Raw genomic sequence first — 21,858 nt, forward strand, 5'->3', positions numbered from 1 at the left:
GGGCCCAGGCTTCAGGTCCCCAAGCCCACTACCCCATGGGACCCAGCTGCCCCATGTCCTTGCACACACTCCAGTCCTCTGCCCAGCTGCCCCATGTTGAGGAGGAGGGAGTGTCTATGCCATGCCTGGGTACCCGGAAGGGCTCCAACCCAAGGCCCCACCCCTCCCTCAGGCCTGCTGCGATTGGAGGAACTAGTGCGTGGCTTCCTCATCTCCAAGGAGACGCTGTCAGTGAGGATGTTGGATGACAGCCGGGACCCCACGCCACTGCTCAAGGAGATCCGTGATGACAAGGTGTCCACCATCATCATCGACGCCAACGCCTCCATCTCCCACCTCATCCTCCGTAAGGTGAGGCCCCTACCTCTGATTTCCCAAAGAACTGGGGCCAGAAACTTGGGGTGACTGAGAAGTCACCCAATGCCCATGGGCCTCAGGAGTCAAAAGGGGGCTTCAAGACCTTCTTCTTCCATGAAGATGATAATTGTAAAGTTTGTCTCTCAGCCTGCCTGCTTCCTGGTTGTGTGGTCCTGGGCAGTCACTCCATCTCCCTGTGAATAGTCCCTGCTCGGTGGGTTGTGAGGGTTAATGAATGAGGCCAAGGGAACAGCCAGCGTTAAGGGTGAAGGACAGGAGCAAGACTCTGGTGTGTGCAGAACAGCAAGGAGATGGCGTGGCTCAAGCCCAGAGAGTGAGTGATGGGGAGAGGAGGGGCTGTGGGCAGGGACAGGTAAAGTACGCAGGGCAGTGCCTGGCCCAGAGTCAGATCTGGTTACATCGTAGCTCTGAAGGACTTTTAAACATTTTTATTGAGCTCTGTGTTAAGGTGTTTTTGCTTGTATTATTTTTCTTTTTTTGAGATGGAGTCTTGCTCTGTCACCGAGGCTGGAGAGCAGTGGTGCAATCTTGGCTCACTGCAACCTCCATTTCTCAGGTTCAAGCGATTCTCCTGTGTCAGCCTCCCAAGTAGCTGGGACTATAGGCACCTGCCACCACACTCAGCTAATTTTTGTATTTTTAGTAGAGACGGGGTTTCACCATATTGGCCAGGATGGTTTTGAACTCCTAACCTCGTGATCTGCCTGCCTCAGCCTCCCAAAGTGCTGGAGTTACAGGCGTGAGCCACCGCACCCGGCCAGTAACCAAATTTGTATTGTTTATTTTTCTCTATTTTTTTTTTTTTAAATTAAAACCATATGTCAGCCAGGCGCAGTGGCTCATGCCTGTAATCCCAGCACTTTGGGAGTCCAAGGTGGGCGGATCATGAGGTCAGGAGATCGAGACCATCCTGGGTAACACGGTGAAACCCCATCTCTACTAAAAATACAAAAGAATTAGCCGGGCTTGGTGGCGGGCACCTGTAGTCCCAGCTACTCGGGAGGCTGAGGCAGGAGAATCGCTTGAACCCGGGAGGTGGAGCTTGCAGTGAGCTGAGATTGCACCACTGGACTCCAGCCTGGGTGACAGAGGAAGACCCCATCTCAAAAACAAACAAACAAGCAAACCCATTTATCACTGCTGACTGTAGCCCACAGGAAATGTGAACAGAATCCACTGGGTTCTTGAGACAGGATCGCTTAAGGAGGAGGTTTCAGGTTTGGGAGCCAGGCAGGCCTGAGCTAGGATCCCGGCCTCTCCCGTGCCAGCCATGTGAACAGTTGTCTCTTCCCTCTCCAAGCCTGCCCTTCCCTGACACCCACGTGATGAGAGCCCAACTCCTGCCACACAGGAAATGCAAGCTGGTGCCCTTTAATGTTATAATTCTCGTGGGGGGACAGACTTGGGTGCTTCTGGCAGGAAGAATTTTTCTAGTTTTGTTTTCCTCGAGGACTATGAGAAAAGGGTCTCAAGAATGAATCTTGACATTCAAACTGGCTGCTATTATTGCAAAGCACTTTTAAAGATTGCAGGGAATCGATTTTCTGACCTTATACCTGGGCTGAGCTCTACACATTAGCAGCCCAACCTTGGCTTTTGGAGAGTGTAGGGCTTAAAATTAAGGCTTTCCTCTCTGCTGGGCCTGGTGGCTCACACCTGTAATCCCAGCACCATGGAAAGCCAAGGCAGGAGGATTGCTTGAGGCCAGGAGCTTGGGACCATGGCAAGACCCCATCTCTACAGAAAACCAATTTTTAAAAAATTAGCTGGGTATTGTGGTGCATGCCTATGATTCCAGGTACTCAGGAGCTGAGGTGGGAGGATCATACTTGAGCCTGAGAGGTCAAGGCTTCAGTGAGCTATGATCCCACCACTGCACTCCAGCCTGAGTAACAGAGCAAGATCCTGTCTTTAAAAAAAAAAAAGATAATTCCTCTTCCTGCCCTATTTCTGAGGCTTCTTCTTGCCTATCTCCAGAAGGAAATCTTCTAAGTGCCTTCATGAGAGATGGGGCATTTGGGGGTCCTATTCTCTCCTCTAGCAAAATCTCCGTCCCACCTGGGACAGCAGTCAGCATGGCGGGATACCAGGGACTAAGGCCTCCCTCTGCCCCCACTTGTCTCCTCCTCCCTGTCTATCTCTGAGCATTTCTTACTTTACTGTGTTTCCCATGAGGTGTCTTCTCACCAGGCCTGTCTCTAAATCTCTCTTCCTCTCTTGAGTCCTCCCCATCTCTGCCTGTGGGTCTCTGTCTCTCACTCTGCCTCTTTGCCTCCTGTGTTTTCCAGGCCTCGGAACTGGGAATGACCTCAGCGTTTTACAAGTACATCCTCACCACCATGGTACGTATGCCCTCTGGCCCCTCTCTGCCCCCGCTGCTCTCCCATCACAGCTGTCCCACTTAGGGCTCGGCCCCAGGCCTCACCACCTCTTCCTGGTCCCAGGACTTCCCCATCCTGCATCTGGACGGTATTGTGGAGGACTCCTCCAACATCCTGGGCTTCTCCATGTTCAACACGTCCCACCCCTTCTACCCTGAGTTTGTCCGAAGCCTCAACATGTCCTGGAGGGAGAACTGTGAAGCCAGCACCTACCCGGGCCCTGCGGTGAGCACACAGATACCCAGTCACACCCAGAGACACTCTGTGCACAGATACTTCTGGATCGCCCTTTCAGACCTCACTCAGATCATGCTCAGAACCCTCTCGCCCTCCCTGAGGCCTCGTGGTGTGGCCTTGTGACACATTGGACCCATGTCCTCCTCTCTACCTCCCACACCATTCGGGCCACACCAGCTCCTTGAGGTGCCTCTGATGCCCCAAGCAGGTGCACCTCAGGGCCTCTGCACACCCTCTTCCCCCTGCTTCCCCTGCACTTTCCGAGAGAAGCAGCGGCTTGTTCCCCATCACTAGGACATTGCTCCAGTGTCCCCTCAGGTATAAGATTTTTCCGTCCTCCTCCTGTTTAAAAAATGGTAAACTTGACCCAGTGCGGTGGCTCACACCTGTAATCCCAGCACTTTGGGGGGCCGAGGCAGGCGAATCACCTGAGGTCAGGAATTCAAGACCAGCCTGGCCAACATGGTGAAACCCCATCTCTACAAAAGTACAAAAATTAGCTGGGCATGATGGCGGATGCCTGTAATCCAGCTACTTGGGAGGCTGAGGCGGAAGAATCACTTGAACCTGGGAGGCGGAGGTTGCAGTGAGCTGAGATTGTGCCATTGCACTCCAGCCTGAGAGAGAGAGCAAGACTCCGTCTCAAAAAAAAAAAAAAAAAAAAAGGTAAATTGGCCAGGCATGGTGGCTTATACTTGTAATCCCAGCACTTTGGGAGGCTGAGGCAGGAGGATCACTTTAGTCCAGGAGTTCGAGATCAGCCTGGCCAACATGGCGAAATCCTGTCTCTACTAAAAATACAAATGTTAACTGGGTGTGGTGGCGCGTGCCTGTAATCCCAGCTACTTGGGTGGCTGAGGCACAAGAGTCACTTGAACCTGGGAGATAGAAGAGGTTGCAGTGAGCCAAGATTGTGCCACTGCACTCCAGCCTGGGTGACAGAGCAAGACTCTGTCTCAAAAGAAAAAAAAAAAAGGTAAACTACCTACTTTTTCACCTCTCCCTGCCTTGTCTTTTTCCATAGCACTTATATTTGCTTATTTCATCATGATGTGGCTTACTGTATATTAGACTTACGTAGAGATATGGATTTGAGGACTGTAAGTTCCATGAGGGCAGGGGGTTCTGTTTATTTTGTTCACCATTGTATCCCCAGCACTTAAAACAGCCTAGCTCATAACAGGTGTCTGATAATAGATGTTGAATAAATACCAGCATACAAAAGATGCATATTTATGTGTATTTGTTTGCAGACATCTACTCAGATACCAAGACACCAAGACACTTCTACGCGCAGAGTGCACGTGGACACCAAGCTGTCCAGTCAGATGGGTCCACACGGGGACATCACACACCCCAACACAGAGGCACATTTGTGTGTACCCCTGTGCACATCTACATAACACAGATACTCAGACCTTCACACTAACATAGCTGGGGCACACCCTAACAAGCACACACAGACACCGTGGTTGTGTCACAGATTGGGGGCCAGAGTGTATGGGACGCTAACTGTGTGCCAGGCACTGTTCTGAGTGCTTTACAGGCGTTATGTCACTGGATCCCCGTAACAGCACATGAAAGTAGAGATTACTATTATCCTCATTTTACAGAGAAGGAAACTGAGGTTCAGGGAGGAATGAGGACTTAGCCCTGTCACAGAATGAGAAAATAGCAGAGCCGGGCCTCTAGCTCTGAGCCACCTGCCTCCCAGGCCCGAGACCAACCATTATACGCTCCTGTCTCTCTGACACCACACCCACGCTGCGTATAGATGAATGGGCATGGTCATCCAGCCCCACTCATGTAAACGTGCCCCAGACACACTCAGACGGGAACTATGGCCATCTTCCCCGGCCTGCATCACCCAGATTCCCAGACATACCTGCCCATGCAGGTGACACAGCTGGCTATCCAGGCACCCTCTGAGAGACACATGGCCACACACAGTCTGGGAGACCTACGCCCACCAAGACACGGGAAGCACACACACCGCTGTCAATTCCACTTCCCAAGAAAGACACCAGAGCCACTTCCTCACTCCTGACCCACCCAGTTTCCCATTCCTGGGGAGAGGGAAGTTATTTGAGGGCTTGAGGGTGGCAGCTCAGGGACCTTTGGGGATCCCCTGGCTAAGCAGTCTCTTATTCATCCCACCCCCACCTCTGTCCCACCGCAGCTGTCAGCTGCCCTGATGTTTGACGCCGTGCATGTGGTGGTGAGCGCTGTCCGAGAGCTGAACCGCAGCCAGGAGATCGGCGTGAAGCCGCTGGCCTGTACATCGGCCAACATTTGGCCCCACGGGACCAGCCTCATGAACTACCTGCGCATGGTGAGCCCAAGCGGGGGTGAGTGGAGGAGGCAGGGCACGACCACCTCAGGTGGGAGCACTCACTGTGTCCACCCTGTGGCCCTCTGCCCTCCCCGCTCTTCCCACCGTACCCACTACCTCCCCTGTCCACTCCTGGCTGTTGCTGCCTATCTGGGTTGCTCTCTCTCTCTCTTTCTGAGTCTTGCCCTCTTCATGCGTTTTGTCCCATCTCCCCTTGCTTCCTTGCATGTTATCTGGCTCTTTTGACTGTGATCTTCCTCTTCTCTCTCTTGTCCCCTCCACCCCGGTCTGTCTGTGCCTTTCTCTGTGGATGTCTCACCACGCTGGGCCTTCCCTGCCCATCTCTGGGCCCCTGCACCCTCCCTTTGCCCCTCCTCCCCACCCTGCCAGGTAGAGTATGATGGGCTGACCGGGCGGGTCGAGTTCAACAGCAAAGGGCAGAGAACCAACTACACCCTGCGCATCCTAGAAAAGTCCCGGCAGGGCCACCGTGAGGTGAGCGACCCAGGGCCACGCCAGAGCACTGCTGGGGTGAGGGTGGGGGCGGGCCCAGAGGCTGCCATGACCTCGGGAAGGGCCTGAGCTGACAGCACCCTCTCTGCCCCCTAGATTGGGGTGTGGTACTCTAACCGCACCCTGGCCATGAATGCCACCACCCTGGACATCAACCTATCGCAGACACTGGCCAACAAGACCTTGGTGGTCACAACCATCCTGGTGAGTGGCCCTAGACGGGGGGCCTGGGAGTGGTAAGTGAAGGGGCCTGAACGCTGGGCCTTCCCTGGCGCTGCCCTGAGCCCAGTCCTAGCTCCCACCATGAGGTGGAGAGATGCATTGGCTGGCACAGCACACAGGCCAGTGGGGGCTGGGATTCCTGCACCCAGCAACTCCAGGTTGTGAACAAGGCGCTACCATCCTAAATGCTGCCAGAGCAGGGAGGGAGCAGTCTGCCCTCAGGGCCAGATTTAACCCAGCTCTTTGCACAGTATCTGGCCCTGGTCAATCCTGATGAATCATGCTTGCCAGAACAGTTGTTTTGCCACCCTTGCCAACAACATGTACCAACAGTGCCAACTCAGTGTCCATCTTGAAGTTGTGGAAACTGAGGCTCAGAGAGGGGAGGAGACTTGCCCAGGGTCACACAGCAAGTACCCAGCACAGCCAGGACTAGAAGCTATGTCTCTAATCCTTCAGAGCCTGAGTCTTGACCTCTGTGTTCTGAAGCTCCAGACCTCTCAGTACCCAAGCACCAGACAGGGACGTTGTCCTGTAGCCCTGGGGGTGCCACTCCTGCATTTCACTAAATCAGAGGCAGAGGGGCCTTTGTATGTCAACTATTTATTGAGCACCTGTTCTACACCCGGCACTGTGCTAGGCCCTTTCCAAGCATCATTCTTTTTTTTTTTTTTTGAGACGGAGTCTCGCTCTGTCACCCAGGCTGGAGTGCAGTGGCTCGATCTCGGCTCACTGCAAGCTCCGCCTCCCAGGTTCACGCCATTCTCCTGCCTCAGCCTCTCCAAGTAGCTGGGACTACAGGCACCCGCCACCACGCCCGGCTAATTTTTTTGTATTTTTAGTAGAGACGGGGTTTCACCGTGGTCTCGATCTCCTGACCTCATGATCCGCCCGCCTCGGCCTCCCAAAGTGCTGGGATTACAAGCGTGAGCCACCGCACCTGGCCTCCAAGCATCATTCTTTAGACCTCATGGCTACTCTTGTGAGCTTCGTCTTATTTCCCCCTTTTGAGGGTAAGGAAGCAGGTCACACGGTGAGTCCCCAGCACAGCTGAGTGTCAGGCTCGGAGCTGGTGCCCTCTCTGCTGCACCATGCTGCCTCCTGCCAGGCACAGTGGGCTTCCGGTGCCTTAGAAGGTCAGGGAGGGGGTGATGCACAGGGCCTGGCGAGCAGGAGCCTTCCCCAAGCAGCTGGCCTAGAGGCTGGACATGACAGGCAGCCATGCTCTTCACAGTGGCCAAGTCTGCGGCCTGTCAGCACTCATTGTTACTGAGGGAGCCACTCAGTAACTCTGAGCTGTGTCAGCTATTAGCTGTGGATGCTGACATTCAGAGAGGGGTACAAGAGGGTTTTTTTTTGTTTTTGTTTTTGTTTTTTTTGAGACGGAGTCTCGCTCTGTCACCCAGGCTGGAATGCAGTGGCACGATCTCGGCTCACTGCAAGCTCCACCTCCCAGGTTCATGCCATTCTCCTGCCTCAGCCTCCAGAGTAGCTGGGACTACAGGCCCCCGCCACCGCGCCCGGCTAATTTTTTGTATTTTTTAGTAGAGACGGGGGTTTCACTGTGTTAGCCAGGATGGTCTCGATCTCTTGACCTTGTGATCCGCCCGCCTCGGCCTCCCAAAGTGCAGGGATTACAGGCTTGAGCCACCGCTCCCGGCTACAAGAGGATTTTGCAGGATGTTAGAGGGCCACCTAAAGCAGTGAGTCGCAGATCGGTTCCCTCAGTCCCTAGGGAACTCCTGATCTAAAATGGACCTCGAGTCCCTCTGGAGCAGGGCCAGTGATCCTGTTGTGGAGGGACAGATGGCCTGCAGACAGGAAACCAGACACCTCCTAACAGCCTCCCCAGGGGGCCCTGGGGGCTTGGCTAGGAGCAGTCAGACCCTCTGTGCTGTGGTGTGTGGTCAATCCCTAAAGCCTCCTGGAGGCAGAAGAGTTGAGGGCCTTGGTGGGGAACAGGGTGCGGAGGTCAGGGAGGGGAGGTGAGGAGAGCTGAGCCATGACCCTGGGAGCTTCAAGTGTCTTCTTCACTGTCCTCCCTGCTTCTCCTCAAGGCCTGGGAGCTTGTATTTTTCTTCCCTTCCTGATGTTCACCCATCTCTTGATGGGTTGATTCACTTATTCATTCCATAAATGTTTACCAAAGCTGTATGGTGCTGCACCTTACATTCTAGAAGCACAGATATCAGGTGCTCTTGGGTGGCATTGGGAGGCGGTCCCAGTCTGACGGAGGAGATAGACCTGGACACAGTCATTCCCACAATGAGAGACTCCCAAAGAAAGGAGGGACTGAGTCAGCTTTAGGAGGCTGGAGGAAGGCTTCCTGGCAGAGGTGGCGTTAGATGGGGTTGCATAGGAGTTGGGTGCCCAGAAAATATCCCAGGCAGCAGAAGCGGCAGGAGGGGCAGGAGCCGGGGTTTTGGGAGGTGTTTGTCGGATTGAACAGGGAGGCAACAGCCTCTGTGTACACAGCCAGACAAGCCCCATTCATTTGCTGGTATTGCCTGACATGGGTTTCTGGGCAAGATCTGTGTCAGGCACTTGGAGATTCAGATGTGACTCAAACTGGGTGCCTAGGGCAAGATGTGGGTTAAAACTTGTCTCATTCACTGCTCTATTCCCAGGGCCTAGAGCTGTGACTGATACCAGCAAGTACAGAGGGTTGTGGTGAGTGATGGGACAGAGGCAGCCTAGGGGCTGCGGGGCAGCAGGTGGGGAAGGGGCTCTGAAGGACTCAGTTGTCCTGTGCTTTACCTTGGAGAGAGAGTGTTGAGCAGGAAGGGGCGGGGCCAGATCTGGAGTCAGGAAAGCTCCTTGTTGGCCCATGAGGGATGCTGCTAGGGATTAGAGGTGGTCCAGGTGTGGGAGCAAGGGCCTCTGGTGATGGGGTGCAGGCTGGCGCTGCCCCGGGGCAGGCTCAGGGATCTCGTGCTGAGAAGGATGGGCTGGCGCTGAGATGGAGAGAGGCTCCATGGGGAAGCTGGGGGTGCAGAAGTCCCACAGAGTTGAGGCTGTGCATAGGCCTGCCCTCCTCAGCCCTTGGTCTCGCCCTGGTCTTGGAGAATTTCTCAGGGCACCCAGGCGGTCCTGAGGATTCCCTTCATTGAGCTGAGATGCCTCATTCTGCCCGTTGGTGACTAGTGTGGCAGTTAAGAGTAGTCTTTCTGCTGCAGATCCTCCGCTCTTATTAGTTCAAGTCACTTAACTCCAGTCTCCATTGCTTTATCTGTAAAACGGGTCTGCGTCTCGCCTTGAGGGGCAGTGGGAGGATCACATGAGCTAAGAAGGCCCTTGCAGTGCCCAAGGTACGCGTGAGAGCACCTCCCTCCCTCCGTCCCTCTCCTGAGCTTGTGGTTCATGGCTTTGAGCGTTGTGCCAAGCCCTGTGCTCATGTGACCCAATCTTCACAGAAGCGCTGATTTTCAGATGAAGAAACTCAGGCATAGGAGGGTTAAATGACGTGCCCGAGGTCACCCAGCTAGAAGGCAGCAGAGCCCACATGCCTGTCTTTTGCACCACGTTGCCTCTATTATTTTTTAATATTTTTTTTTGAGACAGAGTCTTGCTCTGTCACCCAGGCTGGAGTGCAGTGGCACGATCTCAGCTCACTGCAAGCTCTGCCTCCCAGGTTCACACCATTCTCCTGCCTCAGCCTCACGAGTAGCTGGGACTACAGGCGCCCGTCACCACGCCTGGCTATTTTTTTGTATTTTTAGTAGAGATAGGGTTTCACTGTGTTAGCCAGGATGATCTCGATCTGACCTCGTGATCCACCCGTCTCGGCCTCCCAAAGTGCTGGGATTACAGGGGTGAGCCACCGTGCCAGGCCACATTGCCTCTACTATTTCTACTCTTTCTGAGCCCTCAGGGCTGTGTCCTGAGCCTGGCAATGCCATCTACACACTGTTTGCCCCTAGCAGGTCTCTCTAGCCTCAGTTTCCTCCTTTAAAGTGAGGGGATTAAAGTATTCCTAGCAGTCTGGGCATGGTAGTTCACACCTGTAACCCCAGCACTTTGGGAGACGGAGGCAGGAGGATCACTTGGGCCCATGAGTTCGAGACCAGCCTGGGCAACATGGCGAAACCCCATCTCTACTAAAAATATAAAAACTAGCTGGGCGTGGTGGTGCGTGCCTTTAATCCCAGCTACTTGGGAGGCTGAGGCAGGAGGATTACTTGAACCCGGGAGGTTGAGGCTGCAGTGAGCCCAGATCATACCACTGCCAGGGCGACAGAGTAAGACCCTGTCTAAAAATAATAATAATAAAAATAAATAAATACGTAAATAAAATATTCATAGCAGAGTGAGGAGGTTGGACTAGATCAGTGTTGTTTAAACTATACTCCAGGAAATCCTGGACAAGGATTTGGATCCCAGGTTCATGAAAAGGTCCAAGCAATCAGCTTGTAAGGAATGTTCTAGAACCTACCCTACTTTAATTTTTTGTTTTTACTTTCCAGAGATTTTCATTGAAGCATAACACACATACAGAAACATGCACAAATAGTGTTACTTCTCACTGAAGTTTCAAAAACTGAACACACCTGTGTAATCAACCAACTGTCCCCAACCCAAAGCCTCCCCATGCCCTTCCAATCACTAATCCTCCAAGGCTAACCCCCATCTCAGCTTCCTTCACCACAGATCAGCTTTGCCCGCCCTTGAACCTCATACAAATGGCATCCTACTGTGTGTTCTGTCTTGAGACTGGCTTCGTCTGGCAACATTATGAGTTTCATCTGTGCCATTGCAAGTAGTGTAGTCTCGTTGTATGTTGAATGTACTGCAATTTCCTGATTCATCAAATCTAGATGGATGTTTGTTTCTGGCTTTTTGCTGTTAGGAACTGCTAGGAAGGTTCTCTTCCATGCCTTTTGGTGAACATGTACTGGTCTTTCTGTTGGGTGTGTTCCAGTTGCTGGGTGGCAGGGTGTTTGTTCCAGCTTTAGCAGGTATTGTAAAAGTGTCTTCCAAAGTGGTTGAACCACTTTCACTTTCATTCCCAGCGGCAGCTAATGAATGAAAATTCCACTTGCTCCTCTTTTTGTCAGTGGTGAGTGTATAAAGGTACCAACCATATATGGTGGTTTTCATTTGCATTTCCCTGATGATCAGGGAGGGAGAACACCTTTTTGTGTTTATTGGCTATTTGATTTTTCATTGTTTTTGTTTTTTGAGAGAGGGTCTTGCTCTGTTACCTAGGCTGGAGTGCAGTGGCCCAGTCATAGCTCACTGCAGCTTCGACCTCCAGGCTCAAGCGCTTCTCCTTTCTCAGCCTCCTGAGTAGCTGGGACCACAGTCATGCACCACCACACCCAGCTAATTAAAAACAATTTTTTTTAATTGACAGGGTTTTACCATGTTGCCCAGCCTGGTCTTGGACTCCTGGGCTCAAGGGATCCACCCACCTTGGCCTCCTACAGTGCTGGGATTACAGGCATGAGCCACCACACTTGGCCCTTTATTGGCTATTTGGAAATCCTCATTTGCAAGGTTCTTATTCATGTCTTTTTCTATTTTTAAAAAAATGGGATATATGACCTTTTTATTGATTTGTGAGTTTTTAAAAATTTATTTATTTATTTATTTATTTTTTGAGACAGAGTCTTGCTCTGTCGCCCAGGCTGGAGGGCAGTGGTGCAATCTCGGCTCACTGCAAGCTCTGCCTCCCCGGTTCACGCCATTCTCCTGCCTCAGCCTCCCAAGTAGCTGGGACTACAGGCGACCGCCACCACGCCTGGCTAATTTTTTGTACTTTTAGTAGAGACAGGGTTTCACCGTGTTAGCCAGGATGGTCTCCATCTCCTGACCTCGTGATCCACTCGCCTCGGCCTCCCAAAGTGCTGGGATTACAGGCATGAGCCACTGCGCCCGGCCTGATTTGTGAGTTATTTATACATTCTTGGGTACAAGTCATTTGTCTGATGTATATATTGCAAATGTCCTGTCCCCCTTTGTGGCTTACCTTTTCATTCTCAGTAGTATATTTTGGATAAAAGGATTTGATTTTTAATTTTACTAAAGTTCTCTTCATCAGCTTTTTTCCTTTATGGTTAATGATTTTAGAATTTAATAATTCCGTGTATACCCCTATATCATGAAGATATTCTACTATTTGTGTTCTAAAAACTTAATAATTTTGCCTTTTACATTTGGGTCTGCCATCCTCCTGAAATTGATTTTTATGTAGCATGTGAGGTAGGGGAGTCAAAATACATTTTTTTTTTTTTTTTTTTTTTGAGACAGAGTCTCACTCTGTTGATGGAATGTAGTAGCATGCAATCTTGGCTAACTGCAACCTCCACCTCCTGGGTTCAAGTGATTCTCCTGTCTCAGCCTCCCGAGTAGCTGGGATTACAGGCGCCCACCACCACGCCTGGCTGATTTTTGTATTTTTAGTAGAGATAGGGGTTTCACCATATTGGCCAGGCTGGTCTTGAACTCCTGACCTCAAGTGATCCACCTGCCTCAGCCTCCCAAAGTGCTAGGATTACAGGCATGAGCCACCACACTTGGCTAGAATACATTTTTTTCCACATGGATATTTAATTCAGCAGCACCATGTATTATAACAATAATTCTTCCCCCTTCAGGACAGTTTTACCTTTGTCACAAATCAATATCCATTTATATGTGGGTTTCCAAACACTCCATTCTATTGTCTATTTGTCTATCTTTGTTCTAGTACTGCAGTGTCTTAAATACCATAGCTTTAAATTAAGTGTTAATATTTGACAGGGTAAACCCCCAGTTTTGCTTTTCTTCTTTAGGATTACTTTGGTTCTTCTTGACTCTTTGCATTTCTTTTTATTTTTTATAAGTCATTTTTATTGAGACGGGGTCTTCCTATATTGCCCAGACTGGTCTTGAACTCCTGGGCTCAAGTGATCCTCCCTCCTTGGCCTCTCAAAGTGCTGGGACTACAGGCATGAACCACCAAGCCCAGCCAACCATGCATGTTCATACACACTTAAATATCATACTTCAATTTAAAAAAAAATTGTTACACTGGGGAAGGGGGCTGAGCGTGGTGGCTCATGCCTGTAATCCCAACACTTTGGGAGGCTGGGGTGGGCAGATCACTTGAGCTCAGGAGTTCGAGACCAGCCTGGGTGACATGATGAAACCCTGTCTCTACAAAAATACAAAAATTAGCCAGGCTTAGTGGCATGCACCTGTGGTCCCAGCTACTCCGGAGGCTGAGGTGGGAGAATCACTTGAGCCCAGGAGGCGGAGGTTCTAGTGAGCCGAGATCACACCACTACACTCCAGCTTGGGTGACAGAGCAAGACTCTGTCTCAAAAATAAGTAAATAAAATTGGGGAAGGGACAGAAGTTAATACAAACCTACATAAAATAGAATTCAAAGAGTATAAGGTAGGTGAGTAGTGAAAAATCAGTTTCCTTCCTTCCCTGGGTCTCTCATTTTCTTTTTTCAGAGGCCACCATCCTCCCAGAAATGTCTATGCATATACAAGCACATCCTTGCTCTTTCTTTAACAAAGAGTAGCATATTGTACACGTTGTTCTGTAGCTTGTTTTTTTCCTCCTAATATATCTTGTAGACCTTGCTATTTTAGTGGTTGCCTGGGATTCTTTTATGACATTGATAATCTTTTTAACTTGGCCCAAATTAGGTTGTTTCAGTCTTTGTTCTCACTACAAGCAATGCTGCACTGACTTTCTTGGACCTGTGTTTTTGATGCACAGCCATTTGTAGGGTAAATTCTTAGAACTGGACTTAGCAGTATCTCATTGTCTGGCTGCAGTGTTGGGCTTCTGCATAAGATTCTTTTTGAAGTCTGAAGACCCTGGATTTGAGGCTCCTTGAGGACCCTTCTGTTCTGATAGTCTGTGGCTCTAAGTTGAGTCCTAGATTATGGTTATCTAATTTTGAGTTCTATTCACAGGCCCCAGTCTCTTTTTGTCTCTCTAAGCCCAGACCCCAGTCCTGAGACCCTGAACCTAAGTTCCTCAGTCTTGGGTTTAGAGATCAGCTTGGCATAGTGGAAGGAACAGGGTTCAGAGTGCGCAGTGACTGGTTTGTGAAGTCCGGCTCTGCCCCATCTCCCTTCCCACTGCCCTGCTTCAGCTGGGTGGCCTTGGGCTAGATGCTTTACCTCTCTGAGCCTTGGTTCTATCCTCTGTATGTCAAGGGGGCTGTATGGGAGCCAGGCCCTTGTCTCTAGGATTCTCAATTTCTGATTCTCCAGCTTTGATACCCAACCTGGATCCCTCATCTCTCTCTGACTTCTCCCGTATCCACTGTCTGATTCTGTCCACTTGAGCTCAGTCTAGCACAGGGCTTAAGAGTGGAGCTTTGGAATCAAACCAACTTGTCCTTCTCAGCCACTTACTACTTCACTTCTCTGGACCTCAGCGTCCTCATCTCTAAAAGAGACGTAATAATACCGCCATCCCACGCTGACAGAATTGCTGTCACACAGCAAGCCCACAAGAAATGCTGGCTGCTGCCGCTATTATTAGTATTATCTCACATTCTTGTTCCCAGTTCCACAATTTTGGTTCTGGAAAGGCAGTTTAATAGAGAATCACTGATTGCCCTCCATTCCATCACCCTGTAGCTGTAGGGCTCTTGGGGTCCTGGAGTCCAGAGCCTATGACCTGGCCACATAGTAGGAGATCCTATTACTGTGTGACAAACCACCCAGAACCCAGAAACTGAAACAATAGCAGTTGATTATTTTGCATGATTCCGTGGGTCAACTCAGTGGTTCTTTGGCTGGTCTCACTTGGGCACACTGTGGCAGCATTCAGCTGGTGTCCAGATTGGACTGGAAAGTGCACAATGGCTGTGGATACTGGCTGTTGGCTGGCATACCTTGGTTCACTCACCCTCCAGCAGGCCAGCCTGGGCTTCCTTAAATGGGGGCTGCTCTGAAGGCTGAGACTTGGAATTCACACAGCATCACTTCTGCCACATCCAGTTGGCCAAAACAAGTCATAAGGTCAGCTCAGACCAAGAAGTCTGAACCCAGGGAGAAATGGACCCCATCTGTTGCTGGAAGAAGCAGCACAATATTGTGGCCACATCTACCATGGGGCTCAGTAATTGTGTGTTGAATGAATGAGAGGTGACAGAGGTCACTTGACCACTTTGAGCCTCCGTGTCCACATGTGTAAAAGGAATCTACTTATGCCCATTTCAATGTAAGGTCACCATGAGGCATTAAAATGATGTCATCGAGAGAATGCACAGCACAAGTTCTCAATACACAATAACCATTGTGGATATTTTATTTTATTTTATTTTTGAGAGAGTCTCGCTCCATCTCCCAGGCTGGCCTGCAGTGACGCAATCTCGGCTCACTGCAACCTGAGCCTCTGGGACTCTATCCCAGTCTCCCGAGTAGCTGAGACTACAGGTGCACACCAGCACGCCCGGCTAATTTTTGTATTTTTCATAGAGACGGGGTTTTGCCATGTTGCCTAGGCTGGTCTTGAACTCCTGGGCTCAAGCCATCCACTTGCCTTGGCCTCCCAAAGTGTTAGAATTACAGGCTTGAGGTACTACACCTGGCTCATTGTGTATATTTTAACCAAAGCTCTTTCCTGGCTCTTCCCTAAGTCCTAAGTCCTTTTGTTCATTATTTCAAAGTGACATTGTACAAACAGCCATTTAGACAATAACTGTGTCCAGATAAGTTTCCCATTTGTTACCATCATCACATGCCTTGTTTTCCTAGCATTTGGACCATTCTTTCTGCTTTTGTGTTTCTTTGGCACAATGGGGTCAGTAAAGTTTGCTCAAACCCCTCAGAAATAAGCGCCAATGTGGCAAACTGACTGTAGGTCAGAGATTGCAAACTAGAAACTGTGTTTGTTTTGGCCTGCAGAACATTTAATAATAATTGGTATTAGAATTTGAATTGGTTGCTGTATTAGTTCATTTTCACACTACTGTAAAGAACTGCCCGAGACTCGGTAATTTATAAAGGAAAGAGGTTTAATTGACTCACAGGTTCAGCATGGCTGGGGAGGCCTTGGGAAATTTACAATCACATTGGAAGGCGAAGGGGAAGCAAGGCACCTTCTTCACAAGGCAGCAGGAGAGAGATGTGCCAAGTGAAGGGGGAAGAGCCCGTTATAAAACCATCAGATCTCGTGAGAACTCACTATCACTAGAAGAGCATGGGGGAAACCGCCCCCCTGATTCAGTTACCTCCAACTGGTCTCTCCCTTGACACATAGGGATTATGGGGATTACAATTCAAGGTGAGATTTGGGTGGGGACACAAAGCCTAACCATATTAGTTACTAACATGTATTTTATTTTATTTTAGAGACAGAGTTGCTCAGTTGCCCAGGCTGGAGTGCAGTGGTACAGTCATAGCTCACTGCAGCCTCAAACTCAGGCTCAAGCAATCCTCCCACCTCAGCCTTCCAAAGCAGTGGGATTTCAGGCATGAGAGTTGCTAACATTTATAACCAGGAGATTTTACAAAACAATCTTAGGTTTCCAAATTCTCTCAACATTGCACCATCTGGGCCAGGTGCGGTGGCTCACATCTGTAATCCCAGCACTTTGGGAGGCCGAGGTGGGCGGATCACTTGAGGTCAGGAGTTCAAGACCAGCCTGGCCAACATGGTGAAACCCCGTCTCTACTAAAAATACAAAAACAAAATTGGGCGGGCGTGGTGGCAGGCACCTGTAATCCAAGCTACTTGGGGTGGGTGAGGCAGAAGAATCGCTTAAACCCAGGAGGTGGAGGTTGCAGTGAGTTGAGATTGCGCCACTGCACTCTAGCCTGGGTGACAGAGGGAGACTCTGTCTCAAAAAAAAAAAAAAATTGCACCATCTGTCATCTTCAGCCTGCCTCCCTCATGGGGAATTGAGCTGGAGCTAAACCCTGGTGAGGGAATACCCTCTTTAACCCATTAGTGGCTCATGAAGTTGGTTTGGTGAGTCATTACCGGCCATGTGGAAAGATGAAGTATAGCAGAATAGAAAATATCAGTGTATTGCCCATAGTTACTAGGGCAAGGACTGTTTTGTGGAATTAAGTCTAGTTACGTGTATACATGTGTGGGTGACTTGGGTTGCAGGGTAAAATGTATCTTTTACTGTGAATTGTAATAAGAAATCTGAAAGCCCCTGATCCACTTTGGCACAAGCTCTACCCAGTCTGACTCACTCTAAAGTTACCTCCTCCCTCGTACGCATTTGAGCTTGGGACCAATGAGTGTCAGGTTGGCTGCTGGAGATTAAAATGGCTCCCTGCAATCTGCTAGGGACTGGCAGTACCCATGTGTTTTTCCCTGGCTTTCAGGTCTATTCCCCACTCTGAGCATTTGTAAGTGAGAAATGTGTACTATGAATAAATCATCCCTGCTCAGCAAGCAGATTCCTGCTCTACCTACCTGGTCCGGGCTCCAGGATCCGCAACCCAGCCCCTAGACACCCAGCCTCTGACCCCTGCTTTCTTCTGCCCACCCAGGAGAACCCGTACGTCATGCGCCGGCCCAACTTCCAGGCCCTGTCGGGGAACGAACGCTTCGAGGGCTTCTGCGTGGACATGCTGCGGGAGCTGGCCGAGCTGCTGCGCTTCCGCTACCGCCTGCGGTTGGTGGAGGATGGGCTGTACGGGGCGCCCGAGCCCAACGGCTCCTGGACGGGCATGGTTGGCGAGCTCATCAACCGGGTACGGCTGGGCTGGGGCTGGGGAAGAGGCATGGACCCGGCAAGTGAGGGAGGGCGGGCAGCTGGGCAGCCAATCGAACCTTAGAAGCAGCCTGGCCGGTGGCAGAAGAGGAAGGAGCCATGAAGGGCCCCTCCCACCACCTCACTGATGTTACACTGTATGCCTGTGCCTGGTGGGTGCCATGGGATGGGACAGAGGAGGAGAGGTGGTACAGGCATCACCACCTGTGTCCTGCTTTGCCAAATGCCCCTTTCATGCCACCTTGGATTAGTCGGTGTGCAAAGATTTGTTAAGTGAATGAAAGCGACATGGAGTGGGGAGCAGGAAAAGGTCAGAGGAGGTCAAAGTCTTCCTGCAGGAATGCAGGGCTGTGAGCAGGGAGCACACCTCACCTGTGTGCTATGCCCAGCACCTGCTAGGGAGGGCCTGGCACATCATGGACCCGGAGGGCTGCATGTAGAACTCATAGATTCATCTATTCAGTGGGTGTTTATTGAGCACCTACTATGTGCCTTGCCTCTTGCTGGGCATGGGATCCCACTGTGAGCACAGTGGATCTGGACCCTGCCCCCAAGAGCTTAAAGTCTCTTTGGGGTGCAAGACAGTGAATGACCACAGCACAGAGCCATCTGGGCTGTGATGGGGGAGCTCAGAGGAGGGGCCCAGAGGAGGTTCCTGACCCAGTCAGGCATCCCAGGAGGGCTTCCCAGAAGAGATGATACCCAAACTGATTCCCAAAGGTCACGAAGGAGTTAGCAAGGTGAAGGGAGTGTGGGAGAAGGGGAGCGTATTTGGAGCAGGGGAAATAGCATCTACAAAGATGGGATGATAGCAGGGAGTGGGGTGCACTGGAGGAACCAGCGGGGCCTGAGTGTGGGCAGAATTTAGTTGCAGCTGAGGAGGGATGGAAGGCAGGGCCATGGGAGGTGGCAGGCAAGGGTGCAGTGGAAAGAATCTTTGGGTGTCAGGCAATCCTAGATTTGAATCCTTAAGTGTCATTTCTCTTCTCTGAACCTCAGTTTTCCCCTCCCTAAGATGGGGATAACAATACCTTGCAGGTCTATAGTGAGGGCTACAGGACATGGGGACAAGTACCTCACACATTGCTTGGCAGATACTGGGGGACTGAAATGTAGTTCCTCTTTTTATTCCAGATGGGAGAAACTATGGGCGCAACTGCCCAGTGGCAGGACTGTGCCCTGGGAGATAAGTAGGCCCCTGATTAGGACACTCCCAGAGCTGGTGTGCAGACCAAGGGGCTGTGGCCAGAGATGGCCAGGACGGCCTTGACGTTAGACTTGACTGAGCTCATCAGAGATTCTCACTCTCCTCTCTCTCATGCCAGAATTTACAGCATCCAACCCCCTGAACATCACCAGGGAAGACATGAGAGGGCCACTTTGCTTAACAAGGACGTTTATCCCTTAGGGCACTGACTTTCAAAAGTTATTTTGACAGCAGAATTTTTTTTCTGATTGCAAAGTCTCTCAGAACCCTGGGCAAGAGCAGAGCTGCTCTGGTGAAGGCAGAGATGGGGGGGCCTCTCACCCTACCCCACAGGCAGGCCCCGAGGTGCTGCCCCATAAAGCTGCCAGCTGGTTTGAAAACTTCTGCCCCAGGGTGAGTTTTAAGGTCAGGGTGAATTTTATTATTATTTTATTTATTTATTTATTTATTTATTTATTTATTTATTTATTTATTTATTTTGGAAACAGAGTCTCCTCTGTTGCCCAGGCTGGAGTGCAACGGCACGATCTATGCTCACAGCAATCTCTGCCTCCCTGCAACCTCCACCTCCTGGGTTCAAGCGATTCTCCTGCCTTGGCCTCCCGAGTAGCTGGGATTACAGGTGCACCACCATGCCTGGCTGATTTTTGTATTTTTTGGAACAACAGGGTTTCGTCATGCTGGCCAGGCTGGTCTTGAACTCCTGGCCTCAAGTGATCTGCCCACCTCACCTCCCAAGTGCTAGGATTACAAATATGAGACACAGCACCCAGCCCAGGGTGAATTTTAAAGCCTGAAGCCCAAAGAGGCCCCAGGTGAGACAGGAGATGAGAAGCCCCAGAGCTGACAGCTCTATGCCCACCTGAGGGCGCAGGCTTCCTTGTGACCTGTTTCCACAGCCTGGTCTTTAGTCACGTAGGCTCAGACATATTCTTTCGTCTGGTATCCCAGAAATAAGCAGGCTCCAAGGGAGTAGCCCTGCCCCTGAAGTCACTCTAAACTGGATGCCCTTTTCTCACCAACAGAGAAGTCTGGAACAGTCCTTATTTACAGCTGTCTGACCTTTCTGTCTCAGGGCCTACTCAGTAGGGTGGGTGAGAGGGTTTGGGGCCTGGGGCCAGCAAAGTGTGGCAACTGAGTGCGTCTGTGGTTGGCTGTTTGAATCTTAGCTCTGCTGTACACTGGTTGTGTGGCTTTGGGCAAGTGCTTAACATTTCTTTAGGTTGTAGTTTGTTCAACTGTAAAACTGGGGAATAACAGCCCTTTAGCACATAGGGTTGTTTTGAAGAACAACATGCAATGAAGAACTTAGAACAGGGCCTGGCGCATAGTGGGTGCTGTATGCATGTGTCCTTTTTTTTTCCTTTGAGACTGGGTCTCTCTCTGTCGCCCAGGCTGGAGCGCAGTAGTGCAATCACAGCTCACTGCAGCCTCAACCTCCTGGGCTCAAGCGATCCTCCCACCTCAGCCTCCCGAGTTGCTGGGACTATAGGCATATGCCACAATGCCCAGGTAATTTTTGTGTTTTTTGTAGAGATGGGGTCTGGCCCTGTTGTCTAGGCTGGTCTTGAACTCCTGGGCTTAAGCAATCCTCCCACCTCAGCCTTCCAAAGTGCTGGGATTATACTATTTTTATTATTGTTATTATTCATACCAGCATGGCCAGCACATACATAGATTTGTGTGTTCATCCATTTTCCATTCAGCCAGTATTTGTTGAGTGCCTACTGTATACCAAGCCCTGTGCTATACCCTGGGGATACCATGGTGAACAAGCCCGATGTGCTCTTACTGAGTGGGCTAAAGGGTTTGTGCCTCAGCAGAAAGCCCATGGGACGCCCTTGAAGAGTTTTATTTGTTTCTGTTTTTGTTTTGAGATGGACTCTCGCTCTGCTGCCCAGGCAGGCTGGAGTGCCGTGGGGTGATCTTGGCTCACTGCAACCTCTGCCTCCTGGGTTCAAATGATTCTCCTGCCTCAGCCTCCTGAGTAGCTGGGACTACAGGCGCATGCCACCACACCTGGCTAATTCTTGTATTTTTAGTAGAGATAGGTTTCGCCACATTGGCCAGGCTGGTCTCAAACTCCTGAACTCAGGTGATCCACCCACCTCAGCCTTCCAGAGTGCTGGGATTACAGGCGTGAGCCACCATGCCCGGCCACCCTTGAAGGGTTTCGATCTGGCTCAAGTGAATTGGCCCCGGGGTTGGGGGAAGCAGTGGTAACAGGAAGACCAGTGAGGAGATAAGGAATGAGCTGGTGGGCCTCAGGCAGGAGAACGTCAGAGCTAGAGACTAGGGGAAGGGCTAAAGATCACCAGGGCTTGGTGACTGCCTAGGGTGGGGGATACAGGAGAGGACAGGAGGGAGAGCATTCCTCCTGTGTCTGGCTTGGGCATCTGGGTGATGGCAATGACATTTACAAGGAGAACACTGGAGGAGGAGCTGGAGCATGAAGGATAGGCGGGGCTTGGCCTTGCCCTGCTGTGGGATAGCTGAGTGTGCCGAGCTGCACAGGAATAGTCACCACCATCATCACAACAGGAGCAGCTGTCATTTGTTGATTTCACACCATGTGCAAGGAACTTTTCAAGTGTTACTTAACATAATTCTCATAGCAGTCCTTCATGGCCTGAGGATCACTGCCCAGTGTGAGATCTGGAGTCCCCGATGCACAGGGCTGTAGCCAGGTGTATCTGACTTAAGGCCCGTGCCCTTTCCAGCCCTCCAGCCAGGAACTTGGGAAGCTCAGAGTACACTGATGGAGTGGCACGCTGTGCCAGGCCCTTGTCTGAGCTTTCTGACTGGTCTCCATCCTTGACTCCTGATGGCCACCCAATGAGGGAGGGACTGGTATTAGCCCCGTTTTCTCAAATGTACAGTGAGGCACCAAGGTTTCATGTCC

General features: G+C 50.8%; 2 protein-coding genes across 6 annotated transcripts in view; one reads left to right on the plus strand and one right to left on the minus strand.

The window, feature by feature from the left end:
• Positions 1–21,858, minus strand: part of LOC116480610 (carcinoembryonic antigen-related cell adhesion molecule 1-like) — a 1,172,951-nt gene that overhangs the window by 918,509 nt on the left and 232,584 nt on the right.
• GRIK5 (glutamate ionotropic receptor kainate type subunit 5) overlaps positions 1–21,858 on the plus strand; it is a 75,749-nt gene that overhangs the window by 11,845 nt on the left and 42,046 nt on the right. For all 5 annotated transcript variants that reach the window (XM_058426540.1, XM_058426543.1, XM_058426539.1 and 2 more), the window contains 7 exons: positions 173–351; positions 2,667–2,720; positions 2,823–2,984; positions 5,176–5,328; positions 5,719–5,823; positions 5,938–6,045; positions 17,526–17,729. In XM_058426540.1, the coding sequence (XP_058282523.1) occupies positions 173–351; positions 2,667–2,720; positions 2,823–2,984; positions 5,176–5,328; positions 5,719–5,823; positions 5,938–6,045; positions 17,526–17,729 (965 nt within the window). The remainder of the gene's footprint in view (positions 1–172; positions 352–2,666; positions 2,721–2,822; positions 2,985–5,175; positions 5,329–5,718; positions 5,824–5,937; positions 6,046–17,525; positions 17,730–21,858) is intronic.

The sequence above is a fragment of the Hylobates moloch genome, unplaced genomic scaffold (genome assembly GCF_009828535.3).
Source record: "Hylobates moloch isolate HMO894 unplaced genomic scaffold, HMol_V3 SCAFFOLD_13, whole genome shotgun sequence".
In the NCBI taxonomy this organism is placed as follows: Eukaryota; Metazoa; Chordata; class Mammalia; order Primates; family Hylobatidae; genus Hylobates; species Hylobates moloch.